The 18,633-nt window shown below is 40.5% G+C and overlaps 1 protein-coding gene across 1 annotated transcript in view; it reads right to left on the bottom strand.

The window, feature by feature from the left end:
- The window catches only part of LOC105873269 (putative maltase-glucoamylase 2), an 86,315-nt gene that overhangs the window by 43,552 nt on the left and 24,130 nt on the right, over window positions 1-18,633 (bottom strand). The window contains exons 13-23 of the mRNA XM_076006227.1: window positions 17,814-17,898; window positions 15,030-15,147; window positions 12,007-12,178; window positions 11,331-11,447; window positions 8,563-8,717; window positions 8,322-8,406; window positions 7,340-7,396; window positions 6,398-6,522; window positions 5,451-5,539; window positions 4,612-4,661; window positions 1,196-1,363 (exon numbers count right to left, since the gene is read on the bottom strand). Of these exons, the coding sequence (XP_075862342.1) occupies window positions 1,196-1,363; window positions 4,612-4,661; window positions 5,451-5,539; window positions 6,398-6,522; window positions 7,340-7,396; window positions 8,322-8,406; window positions 8,563-8,717; window positions 11,331-11,447; window positions 12,007-12,178; window positions 15,030-15,147; window positions 17,814-17,898 (1,221 nt within the window). The remainder of the gene's footprint in view (window positions 1-1,195; window positions 1,364-4,611; window positions 4,662-5,450; window positions 5,540-6,397; window positions 6,523-7,339; window positions 7,397-8,321; window positions 8,407-8,562; window positions 8,718-11,330; window positions 11,448-12,006; window positions 12,179-15,029; window positions 15,148-17,813; window positions 17,899-18,633) is intronic.

The following is an 18,633-nucleotide window of genomic DNA, read 5'->3' as shown; positions in this document are numbered from 1 at the left end:
CAATAACAACAGCTAACTTTATGGAGCATTCATATGGCCCAAACACTGTAATAATCACTTTATAAGCATGATTTCCACTAATCCTATACAGCTGCTGTCAGACCCTGGGCTGGAAGCTCAGGGCTTCAGACCAATATCCGTGGCCTGTTAGGAACCAGGTCCCAAAGCAGGAGGTGAGTGGCAGGCGAGCACACAAGCTTCACCTGTATTTACAGCCACTCCCCATCACTCGCATCACCGCCTGAGCTCCGCCTCCTGTCAGATCAGGGGCAGCATTAGATCCTGCATTATGGCGAGTTGTATAATTATGTCATTATATATTACAATGTGATAATAATAGAAATAAAGTGCACAATCAGTGTAATGTGCTTGAATCATCCTGAAACCATCCTCCACCACAACCCCTGGTCCATGGAAAAATTGTCTTCCATGAAACTGGTCCCTGGTACCAAAAAGGTTGGGGACAGCTGCTATAAAGCAGTCCCATGCTGTGAATACTATGGCTATCTCCATTTTACAGATTAGAAAACTGAGGTACAAAGGCTGTTTAATATCTTGCCCAAGATCTCACAACTAGGATCAGAACCTCAGGCTGCCCAACTCTAGGAACTAAGCTCTTACTCTACACTATATGTAGTTGAAATGGAAGGGGGCTGACCTAAGAAATAATGAATTTCTCAGCACTTAAAATATTCAACTAGCAATGTAAGGGACTCATTCAATAAGACAAACTCGAATTGTCCCTTGGGTTTCATTTCACTATTATTTTCCGTAATGGTATAAAAATAGCTTAAAACACTAAGGTCCAATATCAACTCTGCCTCAAAAAGACCCTTTAACTTTAACAAAAGGACAAATGTGTAAAGATGCTACAGAGCAAGGCCAACGCATGGAACAATATTTCTGCTGTGTCACATCTGGGGTAAACCTGTCTAGTTTTAAGTTTGCCCAGAGAAGAACTGCCTTCTCTCAAGATCCCAATTCCCATCTTCCTCTTCAGACCCAAACGAGGCAGAGCCGTCTGTATGCAGCATGCACAGCTGTCTCCTGCACCCTCCCCGTGACCTGGCGGGTCTCCCAGCAAGCCGGTTGTCCCTGCGACTGTCCAAAGTGGAAAGAGCAAGGGAGGGCTGGGTGTCAGAGCCTCAGGCCAGGCCCTTTGGCAAGGGCCCTGAAGGACAGACCGATCTCCCACCTTTGTGGAAACACTGTAGGCGATGTTCAGGTTGGAAGTGGCAGCATTATTCACTAAGACAGTAAAATTGGCCGGCTGCTTGTCCATTCCCAGGATTCTGATATATGTAAACATGAGGTTGTCAGGATCTGTATAATTATTATTTATAATCTTTGCCTGTAGGCGGTTCTGAAAAAAAAAATGTCGGATTAGAGACCAGGTACTTCATACTCTTATTGTCCTCAAATACCACTCAACAGCTCATTTTCTGAGATTTAAGGTGTTTCCTTTTTTCTCTGCATTTCCAACTGTTGCCAGGGGATCATCCCCAGGGAATTCACTAACTCAGATTCTTAACAATCCTAAATCGTTTAGTAATATTTCCTGTTTGCTTTGGTTCACTGGTTCTTTACGGATTCTGTTACTCAGAAAATATGTCCCTGACATCATAGAATTTTCAAGCAGACAAGTTGAGTACTTACAAATCAAACAGAAACACACGGAAATTCATTTGCACATGAAGACATACACAGACATAAAAAGTGCCCAAATAATTTTTCTTTTATTTTAATTATAATGATGATAAGAGCTAAAATTTTTTGGACAATCATTATGTTCCAGGCACTGTGCTAAGCATTTTACAAGTAAAACTTCATTCAAATCTCACAGTAGACTATGAGGTTGAAATTATAATTATCCCCATTTTTCAGATGAGGAGACCAAAGCACAGAAAATTAGATAACTTACTTAGGGAACCATAGTTCAAAAGTCACAAAGTAGAGCCATGACACAGAAGAAGGTAGATGTGAATACGGAAGAAAAAGGGACAGTTTGATGATGAAAAACATTAGAAGTCTCATGAAAATATGCCCAGCATATCTTTGACAAAAAATGAAAAAGGAACACAATGGAGAAAAGATATACTTTTCAACGAAGGGTACTGGAGCAATTGGATGTACACAGGCAAAAAGTCGAGTTTCAGCCTAAATCCCACATCTTAACATGAAAATTAACTCAAAATAGATTATGGTCTTAAATGTAAAAGGTAAAACTATAAATTTTCTAGAAAAAATAATAGGAAAAAATATTCAGAATCCAGGGCTAGGCAAAGCGAACTTAAGCTTGGCACCAAAAAGCACAATCCATAAAAGAAAATAATGATAAATTAGACCCAATTGAAATTACAAACTTTTGCTAATGGCAAATATACAGGCGGCCAATAGGCATATGAAAATATGTTCAACACCAGTAGATATCAGAGAAACAGAAATTAAAACCACAATGAGTTATAACTACATACCAATCAGAATAGCTAAAACAAAAAATAATGACAACATCAAATCCTGGCCAAGATGCAGAGAAACTAGATCACTCATATATTGCTGGTGGCAATGTAAAATGGTACAGCCACTCTGGAAAATGGTTTGGAAATGTATTATAAAACTAAATGTGCACTAGCACAAAACTCAGCAACTGTACTGGGCATTTAGCCTAGAGAAAAGAAAACTATATTGGCACCATAACCTGCACATGAATGTCCACAGCAGTTTGATTTTGTTTGTAATAATCCATGACTGGAAACAGCCTAGATGCTCCTCACCAAGAGAATGATTTTTGAAAAGGTGGTCTGTTCACACCTTGGAACAGTACTCAATATTAAAAAGGAACAAACTGTTGTTACACACAACAACTTGGATGAATTTTGACAGAATTATGCTAAATGAAAAAGCAAAGCCAATTTCAAAGGTTGCATACTGTTAAATTACATTGCGATAACCTTCCTGAAAGCACAAAATTATGGCAATGGGGAACAGATTATTGGTTGCCAAGGGGTCAGGACAGGAGAAAAGTGGGCTATAAAAAGACAACAGGAAGAATCCCTGTAATAATGAAAAATGTTATGTACCTTGATAGCAACAATGCCAATGTCCTGGCTGTAAAATTGTACTATAGATTTATACACTATTACCATTAGGAGAAACTGGGTAAAGGATACATGGGAACTTTATATTATTTCCTACAACTGCATGGAGATCTTTAATTACCTCAAAATAAAAAAAATTATGGAAAGTAATATAGAGATACTTCAAAGAACTAAAAGTAGACCTACCATTTGATCCAGCAATCCCACTACTGGGCATCTACCCAAAGGAAAAAAAAGACATTCTATAAAAAGGAAATCTGCACTCAAATGTTTATAGCAGCACAATTCACAATTGCCAAGATGTGGAAACAACCCAAGTGCCCATCAGTACATGAGTGGATTAATAAAATGTGGTATATGTATACCATGGAGTGCTACTCAGCCATAAAAAATGGTGATCTAGTATCTTTTGTAACAACCTCGATGGTTGAAAACCACTCTTCTAAGTGAAGTATGGCAAGAATGGAAAAACAAACACCACATGTACTCAATGCTAAATTGTAACTAATTGATCAATAGTTTTGTGCACATATGTTATATCCACATATGGAAGTAAAACTCAATGGAAATCAAGCAGGTGGGAGGGGGAAGAAGGGGATGGGTAAATTCACACCTAACAGGTACAATGCACACTATCTGGGTAAAGGGCATACCTATAACTCTGACTCCAATTGTACAAAAGCAAATTATGTAACCAAAACATGTGTACCCTCATAATATTCTGAAATAAAAAAGGTTGATTATATAGAAAAAAATCTCAGAGCAGCAATGGTGCATACAGTTATTTAGCATCTACCCAAATTATAATTTCATGTAAAAGTCTAATTTCATAATTAGAGTCTTAATAAATTTAATACTACTAGGAAAATATGCATTTAAAAGAAAGAAAAATATGCATTTAAAAGAAAGAAAAAATAAATGAGGGAATAGAGAGTCCCACAAAAGAAAGCTCTGCCCATACATAATCAGACTTCTAAGAAAACCAAGTTAGAAGCTTCTCTGCCAGCCTTACTGCTTTTGCTCCTCTCAGACTCTTCAAGAGACAGAGATGAGGCAAGGTTGTTCTGTATCTTACAACCTCTAAAAGCCACCCTTTTGCACTTGTGACCAAGGCCAAGTTTTAAGGAGCAGAAAGGAAAACTGTTATGGAAGAACCTCAAAAAGTCACTACCTCACTTTTCAACTCCATCCACACCCCATACATACATGCACCCCTCATGCCCTCATAAAAGGGTACACCTTGGAAGCCAGGACCCATAATATAAAACTAAAAGGCAACGATTTTTTTCCAGAAAAAAAACAAGCTCTGCACAGAACTCATACTGGTTTTTATAGGCATATAAATCTGACACACACATTAAACACTGCCATGGTCACTGGAATCCTTTCAGGGACAAGCACAGTCAAATGCTGTCCCTATTACACATGACCATGAATCTAGAGCAACCCAAAACATCAAGAAGCAACCACAGCAAGGAACATACATTGCATGTTCCTCAAAAACAGTACTTACAGAGGTAACAGAGAAGTGATACAGAATGTATGCCTTCTCAGTTACAGCATCTAAAAGAGAAAGACAAGGAGTTCCCATTATTAGGGGAAGCAGAGGAGCTACAGAGTTGTGTTCTTCTCCTCAGCTGGAATACCATCTCTGCTCATCTGAGTCCTGTCCACTTTTGTCAAACTTCTACAGAGGTTCCTTGGACCACTTCCTCTGAGCTGCCATGACACTCTGTGGCACCATTTTGCTGACACTTTAAACATTTTGACCTACATCATAGATAACTACACTCAGGCTGTGTCTATCCTGTTGGATCATGAGTTCCTCGAAGACAATGTTTATGTCTTATCCATCTTCATATCCCTTGCATGTAGTGTAATAATAAATAGCAAATAAATATCCATACATACTAACTCCCTGCAGGGCAGGATTTTTGTATATGCTTACAGACTATAAGCTTATTTGAGGTATGTATATAGAAACCTTGCAATGGAGGAAACACACTTTATAAATTGGATACTTTTCCCTTAATAGTAACCCAAACAGTATTTTACAAAGTTATTAACAAAATATATTATTTGTTATCAATAATGATAACCAGAGAAGAGAATAATTAAGCTACATGCAATACTATCTGTTGCTTTGGTAGAGTCAATAACCCATAAGTTGCACATTTGAAGTCTACTTTAATGCACTGTGCTTGGTTAATGGAACTTTCAGAATGAGTTTTAACCCATTGATTCTAAGCTAGAGAAATAAATGACAATGATAATAGGGCTAGTGCCATATGGGGCAGTCTGTGATGACTGGTTTGCGTGGACAGCCAGTCACACTGCCATAAGAAAGCCTACCTTTAGATACACCATCATCCCAGTACAGCTCCCCCTGGGCTTCTCTCTTATAGTCCAAGGCGATAATGAGTCCCAGGGAATTCTTCCGGCTGTAAAAGAGCAATTCTCAGCATCAGAGAACGAAAAAGAGACTGGACGGACTATATGAAACGAGCCCCAGGGACAGATAACCCCAGAGCCCATCCCAGAAACTGAGTAGATACTGATGCTGTGTGGAAACACGGAGTTGGATGTGGGCAGGCAGCAGGGGTTAGGAGTGAGTGGCACACGAAGAAGGGTGGAAGGAGGCAGTTCCGCTGAAAACAGTTTGGACTGTGATATAATACATACCATTAATGATTAGCACTTACTACGTGCCAGGCACTCTTCCAAGTGTCCGACATACAATTACCATTAATGTTAATCCATTTAACCCTCTTAATAACACTAAAAAGTCGGGCTATCCCCATCCCCAGTTTACCCATAATAAGCAGAAGCACAGAGAAGTAAGTTGCCCAAGGTAAACACGTCTAGTGTGTAGCAGAGTCAGGCCTTGAACCCAAACTGTCTGTCTCCAGAGTCTGAGCTCTTGACCTCCCAGCTATGCTGACTTCCACAGGATAACCTTTATCTCCTACTTAACTTGCATTCTCCCACACATTTGGAGATCTACCTGAGGACGATTTCTGGCCATAGGAAAGTGCTCATCAGTGATTATTTTGACTATTTCTCTAATCTGATTCAATCCAAAAGTGAAGGACTATGGAAATATAAAGGAACATTTACCTCCTACTGAACAAGGATTAAGATGTCAATTTTGGATCAACTTTGAAAGGAGAGGAGGAAGATTACTGCCGGGAGACTCTTCCCTTGGCATAGCCACCGTCGGTCTCTATTTGCCTCTCCCGTCATGCCCTGCTCCCTTAGAGCACCAGGGTAGTGACACCTTAGAAGAGTGAGGAGCTTACCTGGCCTCCGTGGTTGTGTTTGGCTGCTGGGTGGGAAATATGTAGCCCCCTCGAAGGTGAAGTCCTATCTTATCGCCTGGGAGTGACATATTCACCCACTGTTTCCTCCACGGGATGGCCACTTCCTACTCAACAAAAGGAAGATAGATCAGATAGCAGGCTGTGGGGCTAGGAGAGACCTTAAAGATCATCTAGTTCAGTTGCCTCACTTTAAAGAAGAGAAAAACAAAGACTTCCCCAAAAGTAACATGACTTGCCCAAGGCATATAGGTAGTATAGACCAGAACTAAGATGCCAGACCACCCCATTTCTTTACATTACACCATGCTGTGATTCCATAACTGGTTTTCATTCTCTAGGTTGTCACAGATAAAGGCCAGGACCCAGTCCTGATAGCTGCAGAGTAGGCAGGTTGATATAATGAATTTCCATAAACCTCCCCCAATTATTCAAATTATTTCACTGTACATTTGGAAAGGCCTTCTGCTAGGGTCCGAATGTTGGTGTACTCCCAAAATTTATATGTTGGAACCTTATACTCAATATGATAGTATTAACCCTTTGCACTCGCTTGCTTTTTTCTCATTATCCACTCAACATTGTCCACACTCGACATCTGAGTGCAAAGGGTTAAGAGGTGATGCTTATAGGGGAATTGATTAAGTCATGAGGGCAGAGCAAGAAAGCACCATTAATGAAGTCCTGCTGGAGCCTCCAGAACTGTGAGCAATACATTTCTGTTGTGCATAAATTACCCCATGTAAGGTATTTGGGCACACCATCCTGGGTGGACTAAGACACCTTTCTCATAGAAAAGCACCCACAAACAAGTAAACATAAAACCTCATATTATCTTCCTGCCCCAGGCTCCCTTGTCTGCTGCTTTAGAATTGCTGTCTGCTAGAGGCAGGTCTCTGAGCTGGCCAGGGCCGCCTCACTTACTGTGTCATAGTCGTACCAGGTGGCGTCCGGTATGTATGCCTTCGCTTGGTACACGCCCTAGGGAAACAACGATGAATAACATGAACACACCCCTTTACAGTTTACAAACACCTCCAGATATCACAGCACATGCTTCTCTGAACCATCCTGAGAAATCGCCGAGCTACCCCAATCTACCAATGAAAACACAGACACTCAGGTTGAGCAGTTTATCCAGAGCAGGACACAGCTAGAGATTAAGTTTGTTTTGATTCAATGGCGCTGCACTAATAGAAGCAGAGAAAGTTCATTTACTGAATTAGTCTTGTAATCTAATAGTTGGGAGGAGACTGAGCCAGCCAGGCCCCTAGGAGAGCCTTCCAGCTGGGCTGGTTAGCAGGACCTGTCGGCAGATGGTGTGGTTGAAACACCAGCTCAAAGGGCCTTCAACATGACCACACCGGCACTCTTTCATGGTTACAGATGGATTGGCATGATCCTAATCCTTCCCCCATACTTCCCAATCACCTCTGCCTCCAATGACACTTAGGTGGGATACACATGGACCTTCACACATGACTTCAGAGTGACACCCTTCTCTCGCCCAGCACTCCACTCTCCCTCCCTTCTTCTCTTCTCTTCACAGGTATTCTCTCTTCCCAGCCCAACCCAAGAAGAGCATAGCCCCTCTGGACAATGAGAAACATAGACAGATGATGAGCACACACACAAGGCATTCCAAGCCCATGACAATGCCACAGCCATATGCCTAAGGACACAGGCTTTAATTTTAAGGCAATTTTGCAAAATGGAAATTGTTTTGCTTAGAGGGGCAGCAGGACCAAGAATTTACTGTATCTTCAATTTTCAAACTTTCATGATCCCTTTCATTTATATTCATATTTAGAGTTAAATGCAGCCATAGGTACTCAGGATCCAGATTTAATCAGCTATGGAGCCATGAGGATAAGTGTGCTACCCCACCCCAATATTATAGACATACTTCATATAAAACAGGCGTGATGAGGAGCCCAGGCCCCCATAAGAACTGCTCGTGCACCTCCCACGTGGCTGAGTCCTGGTAGAACCTAGAGAACACAGAGAGCACAGTGAGGCAGGGGAAGCCCCCATACAGGGCAATAGCACATTATGGAGCAGCTAGCCCCTAACTAACCTTGTTACCACAACCAAGGTAAAGTGATACCATGATACGAAAGGGAGTCCTTAAGGATCAGGAAACTCACTCGTGGACAAGGGGCCTGGCTACAGTCTCCCCCCAGGTGTGAGCGCGGTAGAAGAGGGTGTAGAGATAGGGCAGCAGGGTGTAGCGGATGTTCAGGTAGTGCCTGGAGGAATTCAACAGCTGCGAGTCAGCACCAAAGGCGGCGGGGTCCTGGTCCTGGGAGGAAGGAGAAGAAATTGCTGAATATTTTAATCAATTGCCATAGATTAAAAGCTCCCTGTGACAAGAAACTTTCCCAGGTGAGAGAAGCTGTGCTCTCCAAATTGCAGAACATCAAAGCATTTCCAGAACTGAAAGGATCTTGTTCCTACTCCTTCATTTTATAAATAAGGAAACAACATTAAAGATTATGCAACTTTCCCAATGTAGACTTGCAGGCAAGTGTGACAAAGTGTAAGGCTGGCACTATCTATGACAGTCCCGGGTGACAAAGAAGCTCCATGGGGGTTTCCATGGAGATAAAGTGGGCCCTGCTCCCTCCAGGGCTGCACCAATTAATTTTATAGATTGCAGCTTCTCATAATATTTAATTTGGAAAATAATACTAAGTTGTACTACTATTAAAAAAAAACATTTAAGCGGGTATATACATACATAGTGAGTGAGATGTGCACCATCTGGGGGATGGTCATGATGGAGACTCAGACTTTTGGGGGGAGGGCGGGAAATGGGCATTTATTGAAACCTTAAAATCTGTACCCCCATAATATACCAAAATAAAAAAAAATTAAAAAAAAAGAAAAAAAAAACAAACATTTAAATTCATTGCCTTATAAGCCACATGGCCTACCACCATGACCTATGATCCATCTTTTTCTGTCCATGTACTTGTATGAATTTGCAATTTAAATATTTCATGTCCAGTTTTCACTATAATGTTTTCACCATCAAAATTTCTTTTATTTTTGCTATCCCAAAGACAGCCACCTCTATTTGTTCTCTGATACACAATGTGCAAAAAAATCATGAAGATGGTTTTTGAAAGATCTTATCCAAGAGCAAAGAAAGAACCTTTTAGAAGAGAAATCTGATTTTCTTAAAACCCAGAGATGGAAATTTTCCATCAATGGTCAGCACTCATTTGCTTCATTTTCCATGTAATTTGTAAGACACGAAAGATACACACACATGTCATATTTAGACTTGTCATCCTGTACTGTACTACTGGGACTGAATTTTGAATAAAATTACTGGAATTTATTACTTTCTTTTGCTCCCTAAGAGCCCATTTCTTTCCCTCGAAATAGAAATATTCCATGAGACCACTCCATGCTTCTGACATAGGGCTCACGAAAACCCTGAGGCCAAACACCAAAGAAAATAATGCTCCACAGCCTCCTTCATCCTGGTCTTCTACTGAGAAAGTCTAGAGCTGCAATGTCTTCTCCATTGGCCATGGACCACCTGGAGCTATTCGACACTTGAAATGTGTTTAGTAAGACTGAGGAACTGAACTATTAATTTTATTTGATTATAGTAAATTTAAATATAAAACTGAGTCAATGTAAAATATTTTTCCATTAAACACAACTTTATTGTTTTGGTAGGATACATTTCACTTTAACTGCTAAAAATTTTGCACACGAATTGAGATATGCTATAATTGTAAAAGGCACACTGACTGTTGAAGACTTGGTAGAATGGAAAGGATATAAAATAGCTCATTAATAATATTTTGTGTTAAACACAGGTTGAAGTGACAATGTTGTGGACATATTGAGTAACATATATTAAAAATAATGTCTTCTGTTTCTTTTCACTTTTTAAATTTAAATTTAAACTAACATATGGCTCTCATTATAATTCTGCCAAACGGAGCTAGTTTAGAGAAAAGAAAACAAGCACTTTAATCTGGTTGCATGGGTGATCTGAGTGCTCTTACTGTATATGTCCTTTTAGGACATCTCTTCATGAAGAACACCTATCCTACTTGCTCTTAGCCACCTGCTTGGATGTTCAGAAACTGTTCATCTCTCTCTCGATCATAAGTGGCTGGGAAAGCTCAGGGATACAATATTTTTGAAGGTTTGAAGGTTAATCCTTCCTAGGTTAAAGACAAAGTCTAGAGCTGGAGCTAAAATAATCATCGGGATGTTATTCTAATGAGCTTATTAAGAGCTGAGCCTCTCCATACAAAATATTTCCATTGCAGATTACTTTATTAAATACAAGGACATCCCACCTTACTTGCTCCTGCCATCACTATAAATACCTCCTTAGGAGGCACTTTGAACCCACTTCTATATACTTGCCCATCAAAAATATTATTTTGGATGGAAGAGAATGAAGGTGGGATGAGTCATGAGAAGTAGTCTGGAAATCTTCCAAACTATTCATAGAAAGATAGAATGCTGTAACAGGGTGAAAATTTTTTTTGCATCATTGGCCTGCACCTCTCTAGATCCTTTCTCCTTGCTCTTGCATATCTATGATTGGTTTCCTTTGTATTAATTGAAATAAAATATCAATAAACTCCAATTGTCCCATTTTATATAAAGTGGTAACAGAAGTGACAGCAGCACCATAGAAATTTTAACAAATCTTCTCACCTTTGTTGGTGACTTTCCAACAATAAAATCATTCAGTATATACACACCACTTCTCACACACCCTCACCTCCATACCTTGCTTTTTAAGACTATCACTCAAGATTTACTTATGGTTTTTCTGCAGGTTGGGCCAACCTGTAGGATTTTCTTCAACTCCTCTTTAAGAACAAGTAGATTAGTTAATTCAAAAAGTTTCCATCACTTTTCTGTGGGACCTTACCCTAAACCCAGCCCCATTGTGATTCCTTGATAGTGGATAAAATGCTCCAAGCTGCATCCACCTTCTGCAGAGCTCCTCTGTGACATTTTTTGTATAACCACAGATGTTGGCACCTACCTAGAGAATTAGCACACATACAGATACAGTGGTCAGTAACAGAAGAAAAATCATGTACTGTGTCCTTATATGGTAAGCGAAAAGAGAATCTCTTATTCACATTAGTCCATGCTTAAGGAGATCCCAGAGTCCCAGGGCCTGCCCCCAGCCAAATGAGAGAAACAAGGTAGTATACATCACAACACGGACTGAGGAGGGGAGACTCAATGGTAGTGCACACAGTGGTCCTTATATCAGGGCTCTTCCTCAATATTTGTTCCCAATTTCATACTTTCCCATTCACTGATGCTCTCCTGATGGAATTTTCCTATACTAATACATTTTACTCATGGTGTCTCTTTCCTATCTCCAGAGATTGCATGGATGACAGCTTAGTGATAAGGTAGCACCATTCTATCTTCAGAAGGCAGTTCACACCACATAGAAATTCATTTTTACAACACATATCACAGTGGGACACATGCTCCTTACTTTTTCAGACACCCTCCAAGACTAATAATGGAAAGAATTCCAAAGGACAAGAAATTAAATTCCTCAGATAGACAAGAGGCTTACTTACCATGGGGATGCCAAACAGGTTGAACTCAAGGATACTGGGGATGGACCACCGAAGGTCATCCCATGTGGCTGCATTGTCGCCCAACCAATGAGCAGCAAATTTTCCAGATCCAGCAAAAGTGGAACGAGATAAGATGAATTTCCTTTTATTGACAAAGTTATTCTCCATGGCCCTGGGAGAGAATACAGCCAGTTGAATGAGAGGAGAGCTGTGAACATCTAGGACTCACTTCACACCAAGAGCAACAATGGCTTTCCAACCAAACTGAGAAAAAATACTGAGATATCATAAACCAGGTGTGCAAACAGGCTTAGCACTATTAAGAGCATCTCTCCCACTTCTGGGTAAGGTTTCAGATCTCATATAAGACAGTACAAACCTCTACATTCCAGCCCCCACAGAAATTTCTCTAGGCTCTGTCCTCCTGATTGTGTTTTCTCCATCTGATCAGATCTGATTCTGGTATGGCCCCTCTTAGTTGACAATATATTAGAACCATGTCTTGGGTTCTTGGCCCTATTTTCTTTCTCTAGATAAAGTTTTTCTAATGTCCCTGGGTTCCATGCCTTGCTGCTATGAATAATGCTGCTTAGCGAGATACCAGATCACATTGGAACTCTGTGCCCTCCAATTGACAAATAGGAGAGTTTGTACACAAGCTGGTATGCCTCTGAACCTTCAGGACTTATTCTTAGTTTCCTCTGAAACTACAGACTTATCCTTAGCAATTCTCAATGTTAGCAAATTTTAATCTATGCAAAATAATAAGTAATTGAAATGAGTTAGTCTCAAAAGAAGGCATATGAAACTTTTTGTAAGATTAAAAACAACTAAAGTAGAAAATATCATTTTCATTGTGTTGTAATAAAACATGACATATCAAAGTAAAACTATATAAAAATGAAAGCCAAGGAATTAAAAACACAGAATTTAATTACTTAGTTTAATTACAGGATGATTATAACTTTGGGGACAGGGAAGGGACATAAGGTAGGATGACATATGGTTGGATGTAGGCTGTTTTCTGAGCTTTTGTTCTGAACACTCCTGTTCATAGGCATTTTAATAAAATGCGTCTCCCTCCCTTCTTCTTTTATGCTAAACAATCCACACCTTCCATTAGAATTGTATAATAGAACAATAACACAAGTACAGGATGGTAAAACCTGAGCCACCATTGCTGCTATCTCTTTGCAGGAAAGCTCTTCTTTCTTTCCTTTTAATACATGGTCTGAGACAAGTGTATCTTTTCTTAAAAGCTCTCTTTACAAACTTTTATCACCAGGCACCGGGCAATTGCTCAAGACACTATCACAGCCATGAATTCCTCCCCACTTCATATTCCTAGGGGACGTTAGGGAGAGTCTACAAATGCAGAATGGCTTATAATGGAAAAAGGGAGAAAATTCTAAAACAGAAGACTGGTTTAAGAGAGTGAAGCGCTCCATTCTGACAATTTATTGACAAAAAAAGCTAGGATAGGTTGGAGGAGAGGACTCACTCCTCACCTCCTGCCCTCACCTCTCCTTTGATATGGACTGAGACACTGTGATTTTATTACCACTGGCCCAAACTTTACTGCACTCTGTAATCACCAATCATAAAGAAACGCTGTCAGTTTATATAGAGTGAAACCAAAACAGGGATGAAAATATCTGTGGTTACAGGAAAAGTCAGAAGATAGTTTTGAATGTTCATGCCCCAAAATCAGAGAAAGACCTCAGCTAGAATTACAGATTTTAAAATCACTAGAATAAATTGCAGTAAAACCTATGAAAAGGGATAAACTATCTATGCTGGCATAGAATGAAAAGAAGCAGCCTGAGGATTAACTCCTAAGGCTCATTAATAGTGGAAGACCAGACTGACAAGCCCCAGACCCAGAGGCGAGAGGGACACTGGAGAGGGAGCAAGAGCCAGGTAGAGCCTGTTCAAGGACTGGAGGAGCCAAGTTCCAAAGGACTGTTCATGACCTTGAGTTCCACAGGGACAGAGAAGTCGAGTAAGAAAAGGACTGAAAAGGACTGAGACAGGTCCCATGAGCACATCAAAGTCTCCCTGACACTCATTCCTGCCACGAAGTTCCATGAATGCCACAACAGTAGGAGAGAGGTGGAAAAAGGCTAGGATGTTCTTTCCTACACTGCTGGAAGATCCCCAGTAGCTCTTCTGACACTTTAGTTCCTCCATTTATGCTGCAAATATAAGACTAAAATCTTAAGCTTAGCCTCCACATTTTCCTCTTTTAGGGATAATGATCATATTTTACTATCTTCCAAAGAAGAAACTGGGCAGTGAGGGGGACAGCTATTCCTCAATTTACAAAGTCATAAGTAAACAACAACAAAAACAGCCCATGTGAGAAGATATGAAAAGGGTGTGATGCTTTGCAGAACACATCTGTCTCCTTGTTACACTTTCATAATGGATGGTGGTGATGGTGGTGGTGGTAGGGTGTGTGTACGTGTGCATGCATGTATGTGGGTGTGTCTCAGGGCAGAGGGGAGAATTGAGAGGGAAAAGAACAGAACATTGGGAGGGAAGCTAGCAGAGTGTGATGTAGCATTGCCAAATAAATACAGGACATCCAGGTAAATTTGAATTTCAAATAAACAATGAATAATTTTTAGTGTAAGTATGCCCCATGCAAATTTAACTTGGTGTCCTGTGTTTTTATTTGCTAAAATCAAGCAATCCTAGTGTGGTGACCATAGCACATTCAGTACAGGGACCCAACCAAGGGCTGCCTTCTCCCAGTAGGGGACTCTAAATGTCTTACATAGCATTGCCTCCTAGTATCCTCGAAATAATGAAGCCCCTTAGCCATAAGTGAACAAAAACTTATCCTACACAGAAACCAAGGATTTGTATGACAGGACCTCTTAGATACCCTGAAAGACTGGCATTTCTGTATCCCTATGAACTGCAAAAAATATTTGAACAATGTACTTACAGAAGAGCAGTGAAACCCTTCACCTCCCACCTCCCTAAATGTGGAATCAGGGGGAAAACCAAGTCCTTACAAGTCTGTGGCTATTGCCATGGTGTATCCATACAAGCTGTGGACATCATAGTGGAGACCCGAGTGAAACTCTGTGTCCATGCAGAGGGTTCTTGCAAAAAGCGAGCGGTCTAGAACACCTAGAGGAAAATACCCAGCGGTGAGGAACTTCTCCATCAGACAACTTTAACAAAGTAGCCAGCCAATTCTTTTCTTCCTGGATGCTGTGTCTTCCCCCACCAATCTCTACCTGACACAATCCTTTCCAGATTTTAAACTCTATCCTAAATGCTACTTCCTACCTGGGGCCTGCACTGAACCCACCATGGGATATGAATCATTAAAATTAATTTGCATTCCCTTGAGCTCACAAAGAATGGTGGTGAGTGGCAGCAAGTGAGAAAGATGCTCAGAGCAATGGGAAGTTGATCTGAGATTAAATATAAAGCACATAATGTTTATACTTATTAATCAAGAAAAATTGAGTGCATAATGTATAGATATGAGGGCAGTGAAAGAGAATATTTTCATTTTTATAACACAGACTCTCGTCACAAATTTTTTAAAAAATGAGATATGAGATGTGGGTGGTTTTATAAATTAGAACTCACATGCTGCGTCTGGGAATTCCCTTTGTTACCGTATTTTCCTCTTCTCAATTCTAAAATGATCAATTTTTCTGCCTCTTCCTTTCCCCGTGGACCCCTGGGGCCATATCTGCCTTTCTTCACCAAGCCTTGACCCTTCACAAGACCTTAGTATGAGGCACAATTCCAGAAACTCGTAGAACCAGGGAGGACAGAGGTTGGGTTTTTCTCACCCTCCTAACAGAATCAAGGTTTGGAGGCAGAAATTAAGTTGGACTGTAAAACATGAAGAAGACTATACTCTTGCCCAGCTTGCTTTGTGGGAGGAGATTCACAACCGCTTCACTGAGCTCTACCGTGCTACAGTGCACTGGGCAATCCTGGAAGGGTAAGAGGCTGCCCCACCGCTTTGAGGGGCAGTAGCGGGTCACGTCAGGGTAGACAGAATGCCGGCCCCAGGGAGTGAGGCACTGGCTAGAAGCAAGCAGAAGGTGATGGGATAGAGGTTGTCTGTAGAAAACAAAAACAAAGCAAAGCAAAAAACCAAAAATAAAACTTAGTTTTGGCCAAGAAGATAAGGAGATAAAGAAAAAAAAGTGATAGATTGATCTGGGGTGAAAAAAATGGGGGAATACAGATAAAGCAGAAAGGAACAAAGAATAGGCTGAAGAAGCAAATGGTAGATTTATTTTAAGAGGTTAAATAGTTTGAAGTCAAGACTCCCTCCAAAACATTCTGCACTCCTCTGGCAACCAAAAGAGGCTAAGGAAACAGCGAAACCTTGGTCTCAGGGTGTAAGTAAAGTGAAAAAACTTGAATAAACTGGCAGAGGCTGTCCAGATGCCCACCACACCAGAGTTCTCTTCCTGGGAGTGTAAGAAGGTTATACTGGACGGTTACACCTTCCCTTGAAGTTATTAATATTAAGCTGAGGCTCTGTGCCCTATTCTGGCAAAGGAACATGGGCACATTGGGAACACCACCCTTCCAGACCTGCCCGTAAAACTCCCTCCACCCTTTCCTTCACTCATAAAGCTGGAAAGAAAGGTCTCTCAGATGGAAGATGGTGGAAGAAACTAGATCTGAGTCACCATTTGGATTCAAGCCACCTGTCCCTCACTAGGGACAATGTGAGCAAACAATGAATTTTTTTTTTTTTTTTTTTTTTTTGAGACAGAGTCTCACTTTGTTGCCCAGGCTAGAATGAGTGCCGTGGCGTCAGCCTAGCTCACAGCAACCTCAAACTCCTGGGCTCAAGCGATCCTGCTGCCTCAGCCTCCCGAGTAGCTGGGACTACGGGCATGTGCAACCATGCCAAGCTAATTTTTTCTATATATTAGTTGGCCAATTAATTTCTTTCTATTTATAGTAGAGATGGGGTCTCGCTTTTTCTCAGGGTGGTTTCGAACTCCTGACCTTGAGCAATCTGCCCGCCTTGGCCTCCCAGAGTGCTGGGATTACAGGCGTGAGCCACTGGGCCCGGCCAAAAAATGAATTTTTATTGTGCTAATCCATCGAGTTATGGTGGTTTATTTGTTGTCACAGCATAGTCTAGTTTATATTCCCTGCACCCAGGCCCCAATCTCTCTCTCTCTCCTCTCCCCTACCTCTTTCTAAATCAAGGACTGGAAAGTTCACCTTGACTAGCAATGCCACATAAATAGGACCTTTAAGGAACCATTGATGCTTTAAACTGTTGCAAATGAGGAGGAAGAGAGACAGAGAGAAAAGGGAGAAAGGGAAGAAGGAAGAAAGAAAGAGGAAGGAAGGGAGGGTTCGGGAGGAGGAGAAAAGAAGGGGAAAAAGAACGAAAGGAAAGAAGAAAGAAAAAAGTTAATAGAGATACAAATTTACTTCGATGTTATATAGTTTGTACCTGAAAGTGTTCTGAAATGCTCGTAAATTTTAAACTTGAACCAGCCAAGTTGTTTGGAGGTGTGACCAGCACGGAAGAATGTTGACCTGGAGACGGGAAGGTCAGCCAGGGGAGTGGGCGGGGCTCAGGCTAGCATTGTCACCACAGGCTGGTCCTTGGATGACTGCAGCCAAAAGGTCATCAGAGACCAAACAGTGCCACAGAGACCCAGGCAGAGGAGTGTTCAGTATTTCTGGGGAGCCCTTGGCATGGGGGGGAAATCACTCTTGATCGCATTGAGTTCTAATAAGGTTGTTTCAAACATGCCTGTGTCTGCATCACCAGCAAACAGGGGAGCACTTACTGGGAGTAAAAGGAGGAAAGTTCAAGCTGTTTGATTCGCACTCCTGATCAGAACTTTGGAGGAAGTTAGATACTTCATCCATTTCCTTCAAAGACACAAAACACACAAAATGTAAAGTGCCATTGATCACAATTAGCTTTTGAGAAATGCTTACTGCACTAGAAGCCAGGCTATCTGGGGTCTCTTATTAACTGGTTTGGGGATTTTAAATAATCTTCTTCACTTCTCTTGCCCTCCGTTTCATAAAGTTAAGTTATTGTATTAGGTTATATCTAAGGTAAATTCCAGTTCTAAATGACAGTGGGAACATTTTAACTTTTATAAATTGATTTCAATCAGTTAATTAAGAAATAATCATTTCAAAGGTTGATCCTTGCCTTACAAATTATGAAGATTTCATTATTGGTGTTACTGTTTCAGTATTATTTGAAAGAACCTGAAATAGAGTAACATTTTTATTTTATAATTTTCTCTGTCTTTTATTCCTCCGAGTGAGGACCAATAAGAGAATATAATTAAGATCAAATCCATTTCTTTATAATGAATTAAAAATAAGTGATGTCTAATCCTGCTAACAAAGATGTTTTTCAAATTTTCAAAGAAATTCCCTACTGTTTACCCATACAAAACAAAAGGTCCTCATTCAATTATTCTCTAATAATTAAATTTTTATAAATCAATGCTATAAATAGTAGCAATGATAACTTTTAATAAAACAGCATTTTTAAGCTGAAAGACAGTTTATAAAGGAAAAAGCTGAGATCATGAGAAAGCAAAAAACATTATCAAAATGAAATAACCAGTTGGTACAAAATCCAGA

The sequence above is a fragment of the Microcebus murinus genome, chromosome 9, assembly GCF_040939455.1.
Source record: "Microcebus murinus isolate Inina chromosome 9, M.murinus_Inina_mat1.0, whole genome shotgun sequence".
Classification (NCBI taxonomy): Eukaryota; Metazoa; Chordata; class Mammalia; order Primates; family Cheirogaleidae; genus Microcebus; species Microcebus murinus.
The sequence above is the reverse complement of the archived record's forward strand: the minus strand, read 5'-3'. Positions and strand labels throughout refer to the sequence as shown.